Source organism: Cavia porcellus, unplaced genomic scaffold (genome assembly GCF_034190915.1).
Source record: "Cavia porcellus strain 051 isolate PalLab524CR breed Dunkin Hartley unplaced genomic scaffold, mCavPor4.1 scaffold_8, whole genome shotgun sequence".
Taxonomy (NCBI): Eukaryota; Metazoa; Chordata; class Mammalia; order Rodentia; family Caviidae; genus Cavia; species Cavia porcellus.
Window position 1 is genome coordinate 89070667 of NW_026947491.1, and position 21642 is coordinate 89092308.

The window sequence follows — 21642 nt, forward strand, 5'->3', positions numbered from 1 at the left end:
TGCCAGTAGCAACATTTTCTAACTAGTTACAAAAATGCAGCATTAAATTAAAAAGGAAACATGAATCTCAATTGCCATTTTATAATTCAGATCTTCAATAGCAAAAAGGTTTTATTTACATGAAGTATTAGTGGAGTGCATGGAATGTGGACAAGAGCTACCAGAGTCCAGTGGCCTTCACATATTTTTGCTTGTCTATCTGATAATTTTGAAATACATGTTTTTTTTTTTTTTTTTTTTTTCCTTTTTCCTTTTTATCGGTACCAGGGATCAAACTCACGACTGCCTGCTTGCAACGCAGGCGCTTATGCTGCTGAGCTAAATCCCTAGCCCGAAATGCATGTTTTTATGTTGATGGAATCTGAAGTTTTTTTGACAAGATCTTAAATAGTTGCAAAGATCGGTTTTCTGAATTTCATATTGTGATTCTGTATGATTTAATTAAGATCTTGGAGTTTATTGGTTGCAGTAAGAAATGTCATACAGATGTAAACATTTCATAATGTGTTTTCATCTGTATCTTCACTGTTTTTTGGATTTTTTATTTTTACTTTTTATGTTTTGGTCTGTTACTAACTTGAAGTTTCCATCCAAATAAAGTATAGAAACTTGTCTTTTTCCAATTCTGTTGATTTTTGCTGCACTTATTTTGAAGCTTTCTTATTGAGTAAATACACAATTTTTATGTCTTCTTGATGAATTGACAACTGTACCATTATGAGATGCCCTCATTGTCTTGAAGTCTGTTTTTTGTCTGTTATTGATATATCCACTCACGCTTGTATGTTTCTTTTCCTGTGTCCTTATGTTTTTAAAATTGGTTACCTACAAGGATATAGTTACAGCTTGCTTTTTATATTCAGTTCGACAATATGTCTTTTAATTAGAATGTAAAAGTCAGTAATAAGTGTAAAAATAAGTACACTTAATAATTACCAACACTAGATTTCAGTCAACCATCTTGTTATTTATTTCCTATTTGCCACATTTGTTCTTTGTTGCTTCCACTTTTCCTCTTTTTATTTTTGTTTGTTCAGTTTAAGATTAGGTTTTATGACCACTATTGGCTGTTTAGTTAATGTTTCTTTATTACTTTTGTTGTTAAAGTTATATAGTCTATATCTTTAACTTACTGTAATATACCTTCAAATGTTAAAATTACTTGACAAAGAATGTAAGAATTTTTCAGAAATACACTATTTCCTATTGTCTTGTAAAATTATTTTTCTTATTTTGACATAAAATAGTACATTTTTATTTCTATCTTAAGCCATTGTTGTTCTCTGATACGTATAAGTTCTGATGTGAAGTTCAGGGAAATCCTTATTTTTGTTCTAGATAATATTTTACCTGTTTCCTTGGCCATTTTTAAAGTGTTTTCTTTTAATCACAGATTTTCAGTTATTGGAATGGTAGATGTAGGATGGTTTCCTTTATCTTTATGCTTCATGGTAGTTTATTGAATTTCTTAGAGGTTTGTATAGTTTTCATGAAATTTGGAAGACTTTCAGCCCTAATATTTTAAAAACGTATTTTGCACCTCAGTTTGGAGGTCCTTTTACAAAAGTTAGACCTGCAATAGTGTCCCACAGATCACTGAGGTTTTGTTTCTGTCTCTTTAACTTTTTACCCGATCCTCCTTTTTTTTTCTTCTAGAAAACTGTCCCTTTGTTATCCGTACTTTCCTTGTTTGTTTTGTTTTTGATATGAGGTTTTACTGTGTTGCCGAGGATGGTCTTCAGCTTTCAGGTTCAAGTGAGCCTCCTGCCTCAGCCTTCCGGGTAGCTGGGACTGCAGGTGTGTGCCGCCGAGCCAGTACTGCTTTTCCTTAGGAAATGTTCTCAAGTGGTTTCGTAGCTCGGTAGTATTATTTTAATAGCAAATAAAACTTTATAACATACATTTATTTCTTAATACAGCATTGGGTCTTTCTACGTTTTATGTTGTTTTTGCTGTAAAGATTCACTTTACGTGTTACAGGATCCATTTTATGTAAGTTCAGCAACATTCATTCTCTTCCTCTGTGTCAGTGTCAGGTGTGACACTCTTGTCGTTTCCCGGTCTGTGAGAACTGTGGTTGAGAGGAACAGTTTGATTCTAGACTCAAATTTGTACTCAAAGAGTACTGAGTTCTCTAAAAGCAAAGCTAACATACAACTTTATAGGTGTGGCATCGTTTCACTCATTGGTGGGTAGTAAGCTATTCAAACTGAATTACAAGTGTTTACATAAAGAAAAGATGATCAGTACTCTCACATCCTCCTGTTTGTAGGTAACTGAGTACCCAGTACTGCAGCCATGGAGTCCATGCTTAATAAATTGAAGAGCACTGTTACGAAAGTAACAGCCGATGTCACCAGTGCTGTCATGGGGAATCCTGTCACGCGGGAATTTGATGTTGGTCGACACATCGCCAGTGGTGGCAATGGGCTGGCTTGGAAAATTTTTAATGGCACAAAAAAGTCAACGAAACAAGTAAGTTATTCAGTCCAGTTGGACAAAACACATGCTAAGTATCATAAAGTGTATGTATCTGTACGAAGAAATGCTGAAAGATCTTTAAAAAAGAGAAAAAAATAGAAATGCCAAAAGTTTTCAATAGGTTCTTAAGCGGGCTCTTAGCTCTTATTTCATCTCACAAAATTACACAAAAACCAGTGCTTTTAAATGTGCTCTTTATCTCCAGGGACAGGGATACTGATGACATACTTGCAGTCTACTTTTGCTTAATAAAATAAACATGTCAGTTGAACATATTAGATGATAATATTTAGCAAAATATATGTTTTAGGATACTGGCAAAATGGCCAGTTAAATTTTCACTAGCATTTGGTGTGCTTGTTTAGCTTGCTTTCTCTTTAGGGCTGGGATGAGCGTGCTCGGCAGGCACCCTACTCCTGAGTGGCTCTGCTAGTCCATTTACTGGACTCTTATTCCGTCCTGTGTAGGCTTGTGGAAGATGGACTTCCATAGCGTTTTGTGTGTAAGTGTGTATTTAACTTGATAGTATTTGCTACAAGGGGGAGGTAAATTGTGGAATATAATTGGTAGTGTGTTTGGGGGTGTATTTATTTCATAGTTCTTGTTTTTATTCTTTGCAATTGATTATTGTTTTAGTGAAGGGTAGTTTGAATGAGTTGTTCTTCTTTTTTTCCCTAATTTGGCTAAGGAAACCAACAGATGGTTCTTAGAAATATGGACGATCATTAGTGTTGATTTTTGCTAGCAGCTTTTTGTTGGAATTGTTAAAGGATAAAAAATATCCTGGATTAGAATCTGTAGAAATACAGTCTTAAAAAAATCAGTTTCTAGCAATATTTTTATTTCTCTTTGAGTGAAATAGAATATGTAAGTCATGTATTACTCATAGTTTGCAGGGACTACTCCCAATCACACAATTGTGGGTGTGTATTACTTGCTACTTTTCAAACTCAGTTTACTTTTCAACCAAATGTATTGAAACTATTGGCTTTGGTTAGAAGATCTCACTGAAGTTTGATCTCTGGGAGAAATAAAAAGTGAAAGAAAAGAAGAAAAACTGCCTTTGGTTAGTTTTTTATGAAATAGGAATTCTTGATCCTGTGTAGATTGCTGGTATGTAGTTTGTACCTGACTTACAAAACTTAGTTTTGTTGCCATTTAGTTGGTGTTTTTATTGAGATCCAAAGTCAGTCTGCATCCTAAATGCTGATTATTTGAAATTGTCATTTTTAAACATTATTTTCTCTTTCACTTCACCAGCAGCACATCCAGAAAGCAGGCAGTTTCTTAAGTACAGACTTGTTAGAAAACTATTAACGTGCTGAAGATACAGCTTAGTGGTACAAGTGCCTGCCTGGCAAGTGCAAGGTCCTGAGTTTGATTCCTGGAACCAAAGAAACAAAAAAACAAAAGCAAACTGTTAATGAGGTCTTAAAGTTACACAAATGGCCAGTCCCCTGTAACACTAGTATAAACTGCTTTTGCAGTCAGTAATGGTCATGTGCTGCTTGTGATAGGGATTCATTCTGAGAAGTATGTTGTCTCTTAATTTCATTGTTGTGTAAATATCCTAATGTGTATTCACAAACTAAGACAGCTATGATGTCATTAGGCGATGGACTCTGTAAGATACAATTCTATAAGGACCATTGTCATATATAGTCCTTTGTTGAGCAAAATGGTGTTATGTAGGACATGACTGGCTAAGGAGAAAATGAACACCAAATTTATAAAATAACGGATCTTATTAAGGATGTGGTAATAAAATTGCATCTCTGGGCTTAGACCAAAGCGTTCGAGGTGTCTGTGTTGATACCGGTAGTCCATATGCTAAAATCTCTCCATCACTTTGGAGCTTCTGTTGCTGATTATAGAACAGCAGAACTAGGCACAAATGATGGAGCGCTGTCCTTATCTGCTGTCTGCCAGACTGAGTTTCCTCCTGTCTTTACTGCTTTGGGACAGAATGGTAGTTTTGATATATTTTTTTGGCAGCTATAGTTGTGAATTTTCATTTTTTGCTTCCTTTGGGCTGGAGGGGTCAGAATTGAGTATCCTGTGTTTACTTTTGTTAATTCCTTAAGGAATAGTTGTTACATTGAACCCTCATTTTAGTTTCTCCATTAGTTGAAAAATTGAATGCTTTTTCATTTTTATTAAAAGAGAACATGTAAACTAGGAAATTGAAAGCTGTGCTATCCATTATGGGAGCCATTAGACACAGCTGTTTACATTAATTACAGTGAAATTAAAGCTGTCGTGGCGCACGCCTGCGTCCCAGTGACTGGGAAGGAGACTCACGCTCGAGGCAGCATGGGCAGCTTGGTGAGAGCCTGTCCATAGGTAGGTGGGTGGAGAGGTAGGTGGGAGGAGAGGTGGGCAAGCTGGGTTGTTGGGTTTAATCCCCAAAACTGCTTCCCTGCCAAAGACAGAAGAAAAAGGCAGAATTTTACATCTGAAATTTCTTTGCATTGTCTTACAATAAGCTGCTGCTGCTCTTTGTTTTCTCCCTCTAATGGGACAACCTTGATGTTAGTTTGGCTTCAAAGTCTTACTTGTTGGCCTGCTTTTTTGTTTTGTTGCAATACTTGGGATCAAACCTATGGCGTGCTCACCCTTGATTTTGGGACAGGGTCTCACCTGCGGTGCCAAGGCTGACCGTGCACCTGCGGTCCTTGAGCCTCCGCCTCCTGAGTGCTGGTACTGTAGGGACCTGCACTACCTGGGCTGCGGAACAGCTCACTCGCTTGCTCTGTTTTCTTTTTCTTTTCTTTTTTGCCTTGAATGTTTTAGAAGGCCCCTCCTCTGTTCTTGCATTTTAAAAATTTTATTGGTACATTTCAGACATACATAATGACAGCATCCATCCTAGGGAATTTGTATCTATAGGTATCTTTTTTTTTCCCATTCCTCTGCACTCTTCAACTCCTCTTCCCCTCATTTACAAAAACTTTTTTCCTTCTTTCTTTTTTTTTAACCATCTCCCTCCTCCCCGTCCCTTGTTCCCCTTCTTATTTGAACATTTGCTTCCCATTTCCCAATGTCTTTTATACATTTTGGTCCTTATTTACACTTGGTTTCTTATGTCAGTGAAATAATGCAGTTCTTACACATGTGTATACAGTTTATTTCAGGTAAGAGTTTGGTCTCCAGGTGCACCTATTTAGCTAGAAATGTCTCAAGCCTATCTTTCTTTATGGCAGAGTAGTACTTCACTGTATAAACAGACCACAGCTTCTTTATCCATTCATTGCTTGATGGGCATATGAACTGTTTCCAAGATTTAGCTATTACAAACTGTGCCAGTATAAACATGGGTAGGTGTAGATCACTGTGGTATGATACCTTTAATTCTTTTGGGAAGATACTAAGAAGGAGAATAGCTGGATCAAGTGGACCTCTAGTTTTAGGGGTTTGTTTTAGTTTTTGCAGGAATCTTCACATTCCACAGTGAGTGGCTCAGTCTACATTCCCATCAGCAGTGGAGGAGGGTTCTTTTTTTCCCACAGACTGGTCAGCATTTATTATTGGTTGATTTCTTGATAATAGCTATTGTTTCTCGACTAAGACTAAATCTCAATTTTGTTTAATTTGTATCTCTCAAATGACCAGTGATGGTGAACATTTTTCACATAGTACCTAATGGCCATTTCAGCTATGTGAGAAGTGTCTGTTAATACAAATGCCCATATTTGGATTGGGTCTTTAAATTTGGGGGGTCAGATTTGAGTTTTTTATATATAAAGAAGTATATGTACATATATATGTGTGTGTGGGGGGGTATAAGTATAAAGCTATTCCTTTGAGGAATAGCTGGCAAAAACTTTTTCACACACTGTAGGTTGTCTCATCACTCTGTTAGTGGTTTCTTTTGCTATGTAAAAGCTGTTTAATAAGATGAGATCCCAGTTGTTGATTCTTGGTGATAGTTCCCACGTGATTGACTTTGTTCATAAAGACTTTCCCTACACCAGTCTCTACCTATTCTGTTTTCCAGCAGATTTAGTGTTTCTGGTTTAATATTTAGATCTTTGATCCATTAAGATTTTAGTTTAGTGCATGGTGAGAGATAAAGGGCCTAGCATTAATTTCCAGTATGTGGAAAATCAGTTTTTCCAGCACGAAGCCCCCAACCCTCCACCAGGAATTGAACTCACAACCTTGCACTTGCCAGGTAGGTTTTACTGCTGAGCCAAAGCCCTTGCCCCCCAGCATGATTTTTTAAAGAAGCTATCTTTCTTCTTGTTATCAAAGATAAGGTACCTGAATGTGTTTGGAGTTAGTTATTCCTCCATCTTCTACTGTGTTCCATTCATCCTCAGGTCTATTTTTTTTTTTTTTTTTTGCTGTTACCATGCTGTTTTTAATCACAGTAGCTCAGTAGAATAATTTCAAGACAGGGATTGTGAAGCTCTCCCTGCCTTGCCTTTGTTGCCCAGAATTGGTTTTGCTATTCTAGGTCCCTTTTGTTTCCAAATGAATTTTAGGATTGTTTTCTCTCATTCTGTGAGATATACTATTGGTATTTTGATCAGGATTGCATTAAATCTGTATTACAATTTTGGAAGTATAACCATTTTCACTATATTGGTTTTTCCTACCTAGGAGCAAGGAATATCTTTCCATTTTCTGATATTCTCTTCAATCTCCTTTTTCAATGAAACCGCAGTTTTCAATGTAGAGGTCTTTTACTTCCTTTGTTAGACTTCCTCCTAATCATTTCATTTTTTTGGATGATATTGTGCAAGTGTTGTGTCCCTAATTTCTCCATCAGTGAGTTGTTCCTTGCATACAGGAATGCAAGTGATTTTTGAGTATTCTCTTTGTCTCCAGCTATGGTACTGAATTTGGTTATTAAATCTACAAATTTTTTGATGGATTTTTTGGGATCTTCTATCTTGAGTATTATGTGATCTGCAGTGAATGATAATCACATTTCTTCCTTTCCTATCATTGCTCATTTTCTTTCTCTTGCCTAATTGCTCTGGCTAAATTTCCAGAACTGTTACTAAATAAGAGTGGTGATAGTAGATATTTTTTGGCTTGTTCCTGATTGTAGTTTTTTTTGGGGGTGGGATCTTTCTTGAGACGGGGTCTTGCTGTGCAGTACAGGCTGGTCTTGAGCTCACTTTGTAGTCCAGGCTGGTCACAAACTTGCAGTGATCCTCCTGCCTCAGCCTCCCAAGTGCTTCCAAGATTACAAGTGGATGCTGCCACACCTGACTTCCTGATTTTAGAAAGAAAGCTTTCAGTTTTTTTCCTTTTTAGTAGGATATTGGCTGTTGGTTTGTCATAGATGGCTTTTATCAGATTGAGATACAGATCCTGTATTCCAATTTTTTCAGTAAAGTTTTTTTTTTTTTTTTTATCATGAATGGATGTCAAATATTTTTCTCCATCTATTGAGTCAATCATATGGATTTTGTCCTTGGCTCTGTTATGGTATGTTTATTGATTTTTCATATGTGAATCATCCCTGCATCCCAGGGATGAATCCTACTTGGTCATGGCATATAATCTCCTTGATAATTTTCTGCATTCTGTTTGCAAGTATCTTATTTTTGTGATGATGTTGATTAGAGACATTGGCCTGTAGTTCTCTTTTTTGGTTTTATCCTTCTCTGGTTTTGGTATCAGTAATGCTTGCTTTCAGGAATGAATTTGAGAGTATTGTTTCCCTTTCAATTTCATTAAAGAGTTTCAACATTAGTGGCATTAGTTCTTCTTTAAGTTTGTTTTCTTTTTAAAATTTATTTTGAAGAGAATAAAACCAAATGAGAGACAACAAAATGGGGTCAGTCAAACAAAAGAATGGACACAGTACATGACTTAAAACCAAAATACAAGATGATCAACAGTGGTTATCATAATGTCTCCTGTTATCTTCAATAGAATTGCCCATATCATCAGGGATAATAAAATTGAACATTGCAGTATAGAACAAAATCAATAAAACAAAACATTGGAGATATTATAGGACTTCAAAAGAAGATAATAGTCAAACTAGAATCATAGTGAATTTTACTGTCTTCAAAGTAGTTGCCTATACTGTCAGACTTGATACTATCAAATAGATTCAAATAAAGTCAAAGCAAAACAGTGAGAGCAATACAGGGCTTCAAATGAAGTTAATAGGAAATCAAAAATACATAGTATACCCTGCTATCTTTGGAATAGCTGTCCATGCCATCAAATCTAGTACAAGTAGACAAACTGGAACAGAATATAACCAAACTAAACAGAGTGATGAAAACAATATGGGCTTCAAATCATGACACAAGATTAACAGTGTCCTCCGCCTTCCCGTTTTAGACATCTCCTCCCCTTTCACTTTCACAGGGTGCGTTGTACAATTTGCATCCCACTAACTCCTTTAGTTTTTAGAATAGGGAGGCAACCCGCTACTCACCTAAGTGATTCTGAACCTTTTTATCCCTGAGCTTGGTCCAGGTTGTACCCATTTACCTACAAGGCCTGAAGCTTTTCCTGCCTTATAGCTGAGTAGTTCTCCGTTTTATAAAAGTGTTACGTCCTTCCTACCAGTCTGCAGCTGATGGGTGAGCTACCCCCACTTTTTTCTGGCTCCCTGTCGCATAGAGCATTGTTTTCTCATCTTTGACTTTCAGTCCATAAACCCTCTTTCAGGTTAATTATATTTCCTATAAAGAACATCTTGATGGACCCTATCTCCTGATGCACCCTGCCTGTGTTTCTTTTTATTGGTGTATCGAGGCCATCTATGTTAATGATTATGGCCAACCTTCCCTGCCTCATCTCTGCCATGCTGTTTTTCAGCGGTTGGTTGTCTACTTTTCCCCTTCATTCCACTGTCTGCCCCATTCAGTGAGCCCCACTGTTGCTGTTCCTGAAACCATGGTCTTTTTTTCTCTCTCTCTAGAATGTTCTCCAGTATTTTTTGTAGGGTTGGTTTGGTGGTCATGAACTCCCCCAGTTCCTCTTTGTCATGGAAGCATCTTGTTTCTCCATTAATTTTTTTTTTTTTTAAATCGGTACCGGGGATCAAATTCACAACTGCCTGCTTGCAAGTCAGGTTCTTATGCGCTGAGCTAAATCCCCAGCCCTTCTCCATTAATTTTGAGAGGTGGTTTTACATTAATCTGGGCTGGAGTTTATTTTCTTTAAAGGCTTGGAATACTTCAAGCTCTTTTTGATTTGATGATTTGTGGTGAGAAGTCTGTTGTGATTCTGATGGGTTTTCCTTTATAGGTAATCTGTTTCTCTGATAGCTTTTAATATTCTGTTCTTGTGTTGAATTTCTGAGATCTTGACTATTATATGTCTAGGTGTAGATCTATTTTGGTTGTAGGGGGCTGAATTCTGTATGCCACATATATCTGAATATCATTTCCTTTTCCTATGCTTGGGAAGTTTTCTTTGATTATTTCTGTAAATAGCCTTTGTATTTCATTTGTGTTTACCTCTGCCTCTTCACTCACATTTTTTATTCTTTTTTTATCGGTACCAGGGATCGAACCCATGACCATGTGCTTGCAAGGCAGGCACTTATGCCGCTGAGCTAAATTCCCAGCCCCACATTTTTTATTCTTAAGTTATAGATCCTGTTTGTCATCTTCTAGCCTTGTATTGTTACTTCCAGGTTCCTTGTTATTTTTAAGAGATCTTTCTTTTTGCGATCACAAGTTGCAAACCTGTCTTCAATGTTTGCTAATCTATGTTTAGTTTCTTTCAAGCAGTTTTTGCTAGCTTTCAATGGAATTTTTAATTTTCCTGGTAATCTCTTTGAATCTGTTTCATGTATTCTAAATTTTTTTTAATATTCTTCATTGAAGATTTCCTTCCGTTTTCTATGCTCCTCTATTGCCATCTGTGTCTTCTTGAGAGGTGCCTAGCATTTTTAAAAATTATTTTTCTTGTATCTTTTTTTTTTTTTTTTTTGGTAATTTCACGAAGTTGTTTCTTTATGTTAGATGCTATTGCTTCAGAAACTGCAGGTGTGCAACTCCCGATCTCTTCTGTGTTTACCTGTCCTGGACCAGTACTGCTTGGGTTGGAGGCTGGAGGCTGCAGGCTGCCTTTTCTTCCTCTTGGCATGTTCCTGGTTTCTTCCAGATGAGTGGGAAGTGGGGTCCCTGGCACTTTGTGTATTGGTTATAATTACTCTGAAGTGTGTGGCCTAGGGATCGCTGTTTTTCCCCATCTATTGGTGACTACTGGAGTATAAGCAGGTGCAGACTGGCCCCTCCCTTCTGAGCTGGTTAACCACTGGAAGTCTTCACTATGTTAGATGTGCACTGGGCAGGTGGGGTTGGTTAGGGAGAGCTTTAGGGAAACCTGGGTCTTGGCTGTTGGAACATGCACAGGGGCAGGGCTCAGTCGAAGCAATTCTCTCCAGTCTGTTCTGCACTAGGAGTGGCCGAATGAAGCTGCTGCAGTCCTGCTTCTGGGTTAATCCTGCCCGACTCCAAAATGGTGCCCGGCCAATTGCCCACTCCTGTGGGAGCACCGAGACCCCCCACTCACCTTGAGCCAGTGCAGTTCTCTGGTCCAGCGTTCCCCTCCGTGACCGTGTCCTGCCGAGGCCATTGGGCTTGTCAACTGCCAACTTCACTGGGAGCGTGCAATTCGGGTTCCAGGCGCTTTACATGCAGTGGGACCAGCTCCGTGAGAGCGTGTTTGGCTACTGCCTGCTGTCCAAGTTTTTCTTTCTTTCTTTCTTTCTTTTTTTTTTTTTTTTTTTGTTGTTTCCACTTTAGTTTCTTCCTGGATTGAGAGGATCCATCTCCGTCCTTCTGGTCTTCTCCACAATGCTGTGCTCTAGCTTCTGGGCTGTTTCTCTCAGAGAAGCTTTCTACTTTGCTGCTTATTGTTCCGCCATCTTGCCAGCTTCTCTAAATTTGTTGTACAATTCAGCTGTGAATCCATCAGGGCCTGGCTTTTTTGTTGTTGTTGGTATGTTTTTAATTACATCTTCAGTTTCAGTGACTAATTCTGAGACATTTAGAAGTTGTATATCTTCTTGACTTAGGTTTGGTAATTCATATACATGGATAAATATATAGAAATCGTCCCATTTCTAGAATGTATGTAGGTTTTTGACATAGATGTTGATGATCTTCTGAAGTTTTGAGAGTCTGTGGTGATTTACCTGTTTCATTCCTAATTGCATGGATTTCAGTCTTTCCTTTTTTGGTAAGGTTGGCTAAGGGTTTGTCCATTTTTAATCTTTCAAAGAGCTTAACTCTTTGCTTCACTGATTCTTTGTATTGTTAGTCTCCATTGGGTTAATTTCTGCTCTGGTCTTTATAATTTCCTCCCTTGTACAACCTTGGGCCTGACTTACTTTTTTTTCCTAGAAGCTTGAGGTCATCACTAGGTTGTTTATTTGAGCTCTCTTAGTTTTTCTACTATGGGAATCCATCGCTATGAATTTCTCTCTTAGGATCCTTTTCATTGCACCCCATAAATTCTGGCATATGTATTGGCATTATCATTTAATTGTAGAAATTGTCTAATTTCTTTTAATTTCATCTGTGAGCTGTTGGTTGTTCAGGAGGGTATTGGAATTTCCATGTGTTTATGAAGTTCTTGTTGAAGCTTTTGCCATTGATTTCCAATTTCATTGTACTGTGCTCAGATAATAGACAATTTTTTCTTTTTGTACCAGGAAATGAACTCAGGCTCTTGTGCTTGCTAGGCAGGCACTTGTGCCACTGAGCTGTATCACTGGCTGGTCAGATAATGTGCATGGGGTAATTTCAGTTCCTTTGCATTTACTTAATTGTGTTGTATGAGGTAATACGTGATCTACTTTGAAGAACAATGTCCCACGTGGAGCTAGAAAAATGCATATTCTGATGTTCTGTGGTGGAATACTCTGTAGACATCTACTAAGTCCATTCATTCGAGAGCTGACATTTATTTGGTTTTTTGTCTAGCTGATTGTGACAGTAGGGTATTGAGGTCCCCCATTACAGTTGTGTTAGTGCTTATTTGATTTTTCACATCCTTTAGTAATATTTGCTTTACCAGGTGGGTGCACTGGTATTTGGTGCATATATGCTTATGATTATTTTCTCTCCTTTTTTGGACTGTTCTTTCTACAAGAATATTGTGATTTTCTTTGTCTCTCTTGTTCAGTTTTGGCTTGAAATTCACATTGTCAGCAAATGGAATAGCTACCCCTTTTTTCTGGGTTGCTTTTGCCTGGAGTATTGTTTCCCATCCTTTGACTTTCATTGTATGAATTTCTTTTTGAATTAAATGCTTTTCTTGTATACAGAATATTGGCTTGCCTTTCTGGTAGCTTCATTCTTTTGGAGTTCATGGAGTTGTAATCCTTATTATCTTTCTACAGCGTCCTTCAGAACATTTGGGAGTGCTGTTTTGGTGTTCATGGTTTTCTCAGCTGTTCTTTGTCATGTAAGCATTTTATATTTTCTCCATCTTTTTTTTTTTTGGTACAGGGAAATGAACTCAGGACCTTGTGCTTGCCAGGCCACACACTTATGCGCTGGGCTGTGTCCCCGGTCTGTCTCCATCAATTTTGAAAGATAGTTTTGTGTGGTACATCAGTCTGGGTTGAAGGTTATTTTCTTTTCGGGCTTGCAGTCCTTCACTCCAAGCTGTCTTTGCCTTGAGTTTGTGTTGAGAAGTCAGCTGTGATGCTGATGGGCTTTCCTTTTTAGGTGATTTGGTTCTTTTCTCTGCAGGTTTTCATATTGTGTTCTTGTGTTGAATTTCTGGAATCCTGACTATCATATGCCTTGGTGTAGATTTTTTGATCATGACTTTTTTTTTGGTACTGGGGATTGAACTCACGACCTTGTACTTGCCAGAGGTTCTTGTGCCACTGAGCTAAATCCCTGGCCCCCTTTTGTTCTTGATTAATTGTAGTTTTAGATGCCTCACTGATGATGTATGTCAAAGTCTTTTGACATACACCTTGCGAAGTTCTCTTCCATGACTTCTGTGAAAGGTGTTCTGTGTCACTTGCACCATGTCTTGCTTTTTTCATTGACTCGAGTCCGTCTTATGTTATCCCTCTTTGATTGTGTAGTAGTTGCTGAAATGATTTCTCATTGTCCCTTGCTATTTTTAAGAAATCTTTCTTTTTGTGACTCTTCCATATCCGCACATTGGCTCATTATGCTGTGGATACTTTCAATGGAATTTTTATTATCCTGAATATCTGCTTGAGTCTGTTTTGTAGATTCCATTTATTTCCTATGTTTCCATCATTTTCTTAAACTCCACCATTTTTCCTGTATCTGCTTTAGATTCACTAAGTACAGTTTTCATTGTAGTCATCATCTCTGTAGTTATCAGAGAAATTATTTGTGATTTGACTTCTCTCTAGAGCCTCATTAATTTATTTTGTTGTTACCACTTCAGAGAGGTTAGGTGGATGGATGGCTTTCAGAGTCTCCCACCTCACTGTGCTCTGGGTTTGTTTTTGGTGAACTAGATGTTTGGGGTTGCTTCTTATTTAAGTGTCTTTTCATTTAAATTTAAGTCTTAGGTTGATGCTTTTTTATTTTTTTAATTTTTAGAGCAGAATGTATTTATTGAAAGAAAGAAAGCTTCTGTCTGAGAGAGAAACAGAATGGGTACCGAGTGGGTTGACAAAGACTTTTCTAGGGACTTTTATAGAGTAAAACCACAAAGTTTGGTAGGTCTAAGGTGGGAAAAACATGGAAACTTGCAAGGTGGGCATAATGTGGAACAGAATTATGACCAATCAGTGAGATTATTTGCTCAGGTAAAATTGATTAAATCACTGTGGGAATATGCCAGAAGTGGAATAGCTGAGTCAGTGGGACTTCCAGTTCCAACTTTTTGAGGACCCTCCAGACTGACCTCCGTAGTGGTTGCACCAGTCTGCAGTCCCACCAACAGTGCAGGAGAGTTCCTTTTTCCTCACAGCCTCTCCAGCATTTCTTATTGGTAATTTTCTTGATCTTGGCCATTTTTCTGGAGTGAGGTGGAATCTCAGTGTGGTTTTAATTTGCATTTCTCTAATGACCAATGATGCTGAACATTTTTTCATGTATTTGCCTTTTGTATTTCTTCATCTGAGAAGTGTATATTCATCTCAGATGCCCATTTTTGGGTGGGGACTTTGAATTTTGGGGATCTGATTTTTTTAAAAAAAAATTCTTTGTATGTTCTAGATAGAAGTCCTTTGTCTGAGGTACAGTTGACTAAGATTTTTCCCAATTTGTGGGTTTTCATTTCATTCTGTTGGATATATGTGCACCCATGTTTATAGCAGCATAATTTCTAATAGCCAACTCTTGGAAGCAACCTAAATGTCTATTGACTGAGGAACAGATAAAAAGATGTGGTTTTTTTTTTTTATACAATGGAGTACTACTCAGCTATAAAGAAAGATCACATCCATTTTATAGATAAATGGATGCGACTTGAGACCGTACTCCTAAGTGAAATAAATCAGACTTACAAGTACTATAGTCTCCCTAGTAAGAAAATGAAAGAGTAAATAAGATGTAAAATCTTCAGTAAATATTGTGAAAGAGTAAGGAACTGCTCAAAGGGGAAAAAATAACTCAGAAAAGAAGACTAAAAGGAAGGGGAAAAGAAAGATAAATTTGTATATATACATTTTAAGATAGCTAAGATGATTGTGCTTCTAATTCTATTAGTTCTTAGAACAAAACAGTTAATATTCATAGGATTAGATCAGTTTGCACGCATACATCTGATAATCTGAGTAACTCTTTGAAGGTAACTATGCAAAATAACAGCAGTAGTTCTGTTCCTACCACTTTGTTTGGAAAGCCCGTATTGTCATTGTTTTGGGCTCTTTGCTATTTGTCTTTTTTTTTTTCTTGTTTTTCCTCATAATTTGTTTTGTTTTGTTTTTCCCTTTAGTTACAAAAAGGATAGATACACATGTATTAGGCTTATACATACCTAGAACTTCTCCTAAAGAGTTTATAAGAATTGAGTTTGTTATGTGCGATGGTATGAACAGCTACTTTGAAAAATATAAGACATTATGGTAACCATTGCTGATTTCCAGTCATCTTGTTGTGAAGTCCAGTAATGCTTTTATTCTTTGTTTAGATTGATTTTAGTCTTTTCTATTACTTAATTTCAGTATGTGTGAAAGTATAGACAGCTATTTTGAAAAGAACAAGAGACATTATGGTACCCATTGTTGATTTTCTTATTGTCTGGTTTTGAAGGCCTGTAATGCTTTCATTCTTTTGTTCTGATCTATTTTATACTATTTTGTCTTGTTTGAATTCATTGTGTGTGGAGATATGGACAACTATTTCGAAAAAAATGAGACATGGTAATCACTGTTGATTTCCTGCTGTTTTGAAATCCTGTGTTGATTGCATTGTTTTGTTCTGATCTGCTTCATTTGTTTTGTTTTGTTTTTTTTTTCTCTTTAAAATTAAATTTGGGACAAATGGGGAAGGGAGTCACATAGCAGGTAGGAATGCTTAAAGAGCAGTAACTTTTCCTGTAGGAGGTTGCGAAGGTGATACCTGGCTTCCTCAGGGTGATAAAGATGTTTTGACTTATCAATCCCTGACATTTATCCTTAGGATGGGAGTGTATTTGTTTGATCTTTTGTCTTGAGGTCTGATCACAGCAGGAGATGGCTGTCTCCCCCACAGTTAAGTGGTATCTTGTCTTCTGCACTAGCTCGTTCAAGGGCCTAGCCCTGTCTGACTGCCTATAATATTTCTGTCTAATTCAGTTATCTGTAACAGTCCCCCCTCTGAAGTAACCTGAACTGCCTTGAAGGAGTCATGGACAATGACAGATCTGGCTTCTTCAGGCTAGGCTGAAGGCGGTTGTAGTTGTTGATTGGCAGTCAAGGATACTCTGCAGAGGGTCTGTCTAAAGGCCCTTGATGGACACCAGGCATTTTTATCTTAGGTAGGCATGCAGCTTTAAGTTTGGAAAAGACAAAGGCAAAGAAAGATGTCGGTGCCACGTAATAGAATTAGTAAGATAATTATGAGTGCAGTTAACACGGATTTCCACCAAGAGGAGCTATGATGGCTGCCCATAGGGAGGATAAGGATAAGGTCTAGGGAATTTTAGAGTCTGACATGTCATTGATTTGTCTAATATATTGATGCTTATAAGTTACCTATCGTGAGTAGCTTTATTGCTTTTATTTAGAACTTTTAGGAAGTGACTTCTTCTCAGTAGTGTCTTTCAGTTGTGGCTGGTTTTTGGGTTTTGAGTCTGTTGCAAGATTCTACCTCTTCAACTTGTTGCGGGGTGAGAAGTTACTGCCTGCTGGGCCCAGCCCCTACTTTGGCACCTGCCCATGGTATTTTCTATGACCCTTAGGCAATCTCAGTCTTGGAATATGTTGAAGAACAGCTAGCCAGAACAGTTATGTCACTTTGGCTAACGTGGTACAGTTAGCCGCAACAAGAGCATCAAAGAGCCTAGAAAATGACAAATGGAGGTGACCATTAATTTGCCACCTTTAACCATACGAACTAGATTTGTCATTATGTAACAAAATCTAAAACCAGAAAATTATATGCAGTAAATGAGTCCTCAATATGTCAGTTTTACTCTTGGGAGAAAGTTTAAAGGGTTTAGGAAAAAACAGAGAACTAGAAGAAGAGGAAAAGATTAGAGGTAAAGCTGGATGACGAAGGGGGATCACACAGGTGCAGAAGACAGGAGGAAAAGACAGATGGAAGAAATGAAAAGAAGAACAGAACAGCAACCACAAAGGACCTGGTTGCCACATTCACACATTTAAAATCAACATCAGTCAGTAAAGGAGAAAAACCAAACCAAAACAACAACAAAAACAAGAAAAAGAAGAGAAAAAGAAAAAAAAAAAGTCCACCTCCGGGTTTGTCTGTGCTGTCACTGATAGACAGTGTGTGGATGCAGAGTTGAGATCTGTGTTGTTGTCCCAGCAAGCCTGTAATAGCTTTATTGCGGGGAGGTGCCTAATCTCAGCGAGCCTGTACTTTCATGTCCCCTGAAGTTCAGGCTGAACTCTGGCCGCGAGGCTGAGAGCAGACTCATTCGGCCTGCAGCCATCGGTGTACCTTCTGTGGGCTGGAACTCTCCTGGGAGTGGCCGGTGGACCGACAGTTGTTCTGAGTTCTCTGAGTTCGGAGCTCACTTGGCACCTCTCCCGGCACGGCTTCCGGCCTATCGCTTTCTCCTGTAGGTGACTGAGCCTTCAGCACTCAGCCCTAACCCTAACCCTTCATGTTCGCTGTCCCCTTCCTCTGCTGCATTTCCCTGTGGAGGCCTCTGGGGTCACCAGCGGTCACCAGGTGTCTGCAGGTTTGAACCAGTTCTCCCATGCCGTGAGTCCTGACTCGGAAAGGCTGCGGTGGCTGCCTTCTTCTTGTTCCCTGAGGTTTCTTTGTTTGCTCTCCCTGTGAGCTTCAGATTCTTCTTCCTTCCAGGGAGCCCACTTCCCACTGTCTTCCTTGCATTGCTGTGTTCCTGGGGCAGAAGGGCAGCTCTCAGAGCAGCTTTCTCCGCTGCTTACCACTTACCTTCTCCCAGAAGTCCCTAACTAGGGACTGTGTGATTAATTTTAAGATGTACTGGGAGATTGTACCATTTCATCGGTTCTGTACATACGAAAATTTTCATAATAATATTCAAGATAACAATAAAGTTATTAAAGGCTTATCTTTATTGACTTCTGGAGGTAGTAAAATCTCAGAGTCTTCTGTATCTGAGATACTGCCAGCTGTCCTGGTGCATATGGAGAATAGGAAGGTTTTTTTGCTTTAAGAAGGACATAGTACATAGAAAAGGTGACAAGACTGTTACAGAAGTGGTTCCTGGTGGCAAAATTGGTGGTTTAGGTGGGTTATCCCTTATCCAGAATGCTTGAGATTAGAAGTGTTTCATACTTCATTGTTTTGGATTTGGAATGTTAGCAGACTTTATTAGTTGAATCTCCCTGACTGAAAATCTGAAGTCTGAAGCTTTTTGAGGATCCAAATTTCAGTTTTAGAGCATTTCAGATTTTCAGATTAAGAATGCTCAATCTGGTAATAAAAGAAAGATACAAATTGGAAATTAATTTAGAATATGTTTAGAATGAAAAAATTTTGAAGTGCAGGTCTAGAGTTTTATTTTAATAAGTCAGTATGAGATCTGAAGGGAAATTATTAACTGTCATTTTGTTGAAATATTGCATACTTTTAATTAACTGATTGAAAATGAAGTTGTAAGACAGTTGATAACTGTTTTAATCTATGTAGGAATGTCATCTTTTTTTCAATTCAGTATTGAGGGTTGAACCCAGAGCCTTTGCATTGAGCTGTATATCCCCAGCTGTTTTAAATTTTGAGACAGGGTTCCTAAGTTGTCTGTTTAGGTTCAAACTTGGGACTTTTCTGCCTGAGCTTCCCAGAGTGCTGGATTTCAGATTTGTCCATGTTGCCTGCCACAGTCTATTATCTTTGATTGTAAAACAGTAAATGATTCTCAGAAAGAAAGAATTCTGTGGGTTTTTAATCATTTGTGAATTCTAGTGTTTTTTCTTTGTAGTATGAATTGAATGTGAGAGCTGAAGTGACATTTCATGTGATTTTTTTAAAAAAGGCTTAAAACATCTTGAAAAATAAGCACATTTAAATTAGATGCAATTATAAGATGTGTGATAGCAGAACACTTACTAAAATAAGATTTTTATGGGCCTGGGGATTTGGCTCAGTGGCATAAGTGCCTGCCTGCTGAGCGTGAGGTCATGAGTTTGATCCCTGGTACCAAAAAAAAAAAAAAAAAAGATCTTTGCACATGAATCACCGCTGAGATAGTAGGAATGTGAACTTCTAGGTCATTTGCTTTTAGTTCAGAATACTATTACACAAAACTGCTGGTTGTCTTGTGTCTCATAATGATCAAAACAGCTGAGATGTGTTTATATAGGTTAAGCATAACTAATCCAAAAATAGGAAATCTAGTATGTTCCAAAATCCAAAACTTTTGAGAGCCAACATGGCCCCGTTAAGTGGAAATTCTGTGCCTGACCTCATGTAATGGATGGCAGTCAGAAGGCAGGTACACCTGATGCACCTCACTCAGATCACCTCAGGGTATGCAGGAAGGCAAATGGGAAACAGGGAATTTGTGTTTAAATGTGGGTCCCACCCCCAGGATCTGAAAAAGTCTCAAATCTGGGCCCAGAGAGTTCAGGTAAGGGATACTCCTTCTGTATATGAGTGCTATTTAAAGCTGTTCCTCGACATGCATGTGTCATGTTTTACTCGGGCCCTCCCAAATTTGTCCTGTGTTGTTGCTAAGGAGACAGAATGGTATGTTGGCCCCACGCTGAGTTTCACTGAGTTTCAGTTTTAACACTTCATCTTTTCCCTTGTGAGATCTTAGATAGGACATTTATCATCTCTACAATGTTCACACTTATGAAATGAGGATAAACTTGTCTGATAGGCTTGCTGTGACGCATGGACTAATCCCTGAAAAGGATTTAGCATAACGTTTGGCGCATAGCTGCACAAATTTGTCTACTATTAGTTGTCTTAAGTAGTCAGTTGGCTTGAGAAACTGTAAGCTTCTGTGGTAGACTAATGCCTGAAACTCTGGCTATATAGTCGTAATGATTTGTTTATGTTTTGTATAATTTGTACTATATTATAATAATTTCATTCTTTATTTCATTTCTTGTTATGATACTCTGATCTAAAAATAACCAGGACCAAGGTTTGAGTTTAAAGTCAATATGAATAAGGAGAGACAGGAGTGGTATTTATTCCAGTACAGGTTTATGTGACCTTAGAAACTGGATCCTTGACTGGACTCTTAAATGCTGCATGTTTGTCTCTGTGACACAGAAGTGGTAATGATGTGATTTACATAGTTTTATTTAACCTAATGTGCTGAGATTCTTTATGAAGAGAAAAGGGGGGTGTGAAGACTTCATCTTTTTTTTTTTTTTTTTTGTCTTTTTCCTTTTTATCGGTACCGGGGATCGAACTCACGACTGCCTGCTTACAAGGCAGGTGCTTATGCCACTGAGCTAAATCCCAGCCCCGAGACTTCATCTTTCAAAGATGCTTCTTGATTATTGGTCTTAAATGTGCGTATTGCTGATCAGATGTGTATTATTGGTTAGATATGTGTTAGTGAACATTTGTCATCAGTGATAGAAACCAAGAAGTACAAGTCTTGGTGTTGGTCAGTGGTGTCAGAGTGACTGCTAACACTGAATGTTTGTAGTGTTAGGTATTGTGATAAATTCTACACGGCTGTGTTATTTACTCTTCAGTGGTCCTGTGAGGTATTTGTACTATTATTTGTCTATTTGGGGTGGGGGGGGGCGGGTAACCAGGGCTCGAACTCGCCACCTCACGCTTGCCAGGCAGGTGCTCATGCTGCTGAGCTAACTCGCTGGCTTGTCAACATTTTTTGTTGGGAAAATTTCCCAAAGACAGCTGGTCAGTTATGGGGAAATTAAAAGTTGCTTTGATTTAATGTTAACATTTTGAGCACTATGTTAATGCATCCTCTGTTGATATAGTAAATATTTCCCTATTCAAAAATGCTTCACAAACACAATGGGAATTTGAATTGAGTTACTAATTAGTTCTTTTGTGTTATTCTTTTCAGAGATACTTTCAAATGCTTGCTTGCTTTATTTATGTATTTATTTATTTTTGGACCAGGGATCGAACTCAAGATCTCATAACCTCATGCTTGCCAGGCAGGCATGTAAGCCACTGAGCTAGATTTTTAAAGAACTCATGACCTTGTGCTTGCCAGGCAGGCACTTACACTGAGCTAAATTAAATCCCCGCCTGAAACATTCTTTAAAAATCTTTGTTCAAAGAATTTTGCAAGGCTTGCATTCTTTGCTGATTTTGCTTTCAGCTTTATCAGATATTTCGTTATTACTGAGAATCATACATTACTGTATTATGTATGTCATTAATCAATAGGACTGTTTTTAGACTGATATAGTAAAATGATGTAACTAGATGAGAGCTATTTTTCCTGGGGTAATGGAGAATAAAAAGAATAAAATGGCAAAGAGAGTGTATGCTTCTAATAGTATAAAATAATCTGTAACTAATTTCCAAGTGAAGTAGGTGGGGAAACCTTCCCATACCAGTAGCCATTCAGTGACTTCTTACAAGAAGGTAGCATTTAGGGTGAAAATAGATTATTCATATGTAA

At 38.0% G+C, this 21642-nt stretch overlaps 1 protein-coding gene across 7 annotated transcripts in view; it reads left to right on the plus strand.

The window, feature by feature from the left end:
• Positions 1–21642, plus strand: part of Scyl2 (SCY1 like pseudokinase 2) — a 72335-nt gene that overhangs the window by 12062 nt on the left and 38631 nt on the right. For 5 of the 7 annotated variants that reach the window (XM_063255427.1, XM_063255429.1, XM_063255431.1 and 2 more), the window contains exon 2: positions 2273–2475. The exons of 1 other annotated variant lie outside the window; for it this stretch is intronic. In XM_063255427.1, the coding sequence (XP_063111497.1) occupies positions 2299–2475 (177 nt within the window). In that variant the 5' untranslated portion in view covers positions 2273–2298. Of the gene's footprint in view, positions 1–2272; positions 2476–2862; positions 2984–21642 lie in introns of those variants that run through there. One more of the 7 variants, XM_063255430.1, reaches the window with a different exon arrangement.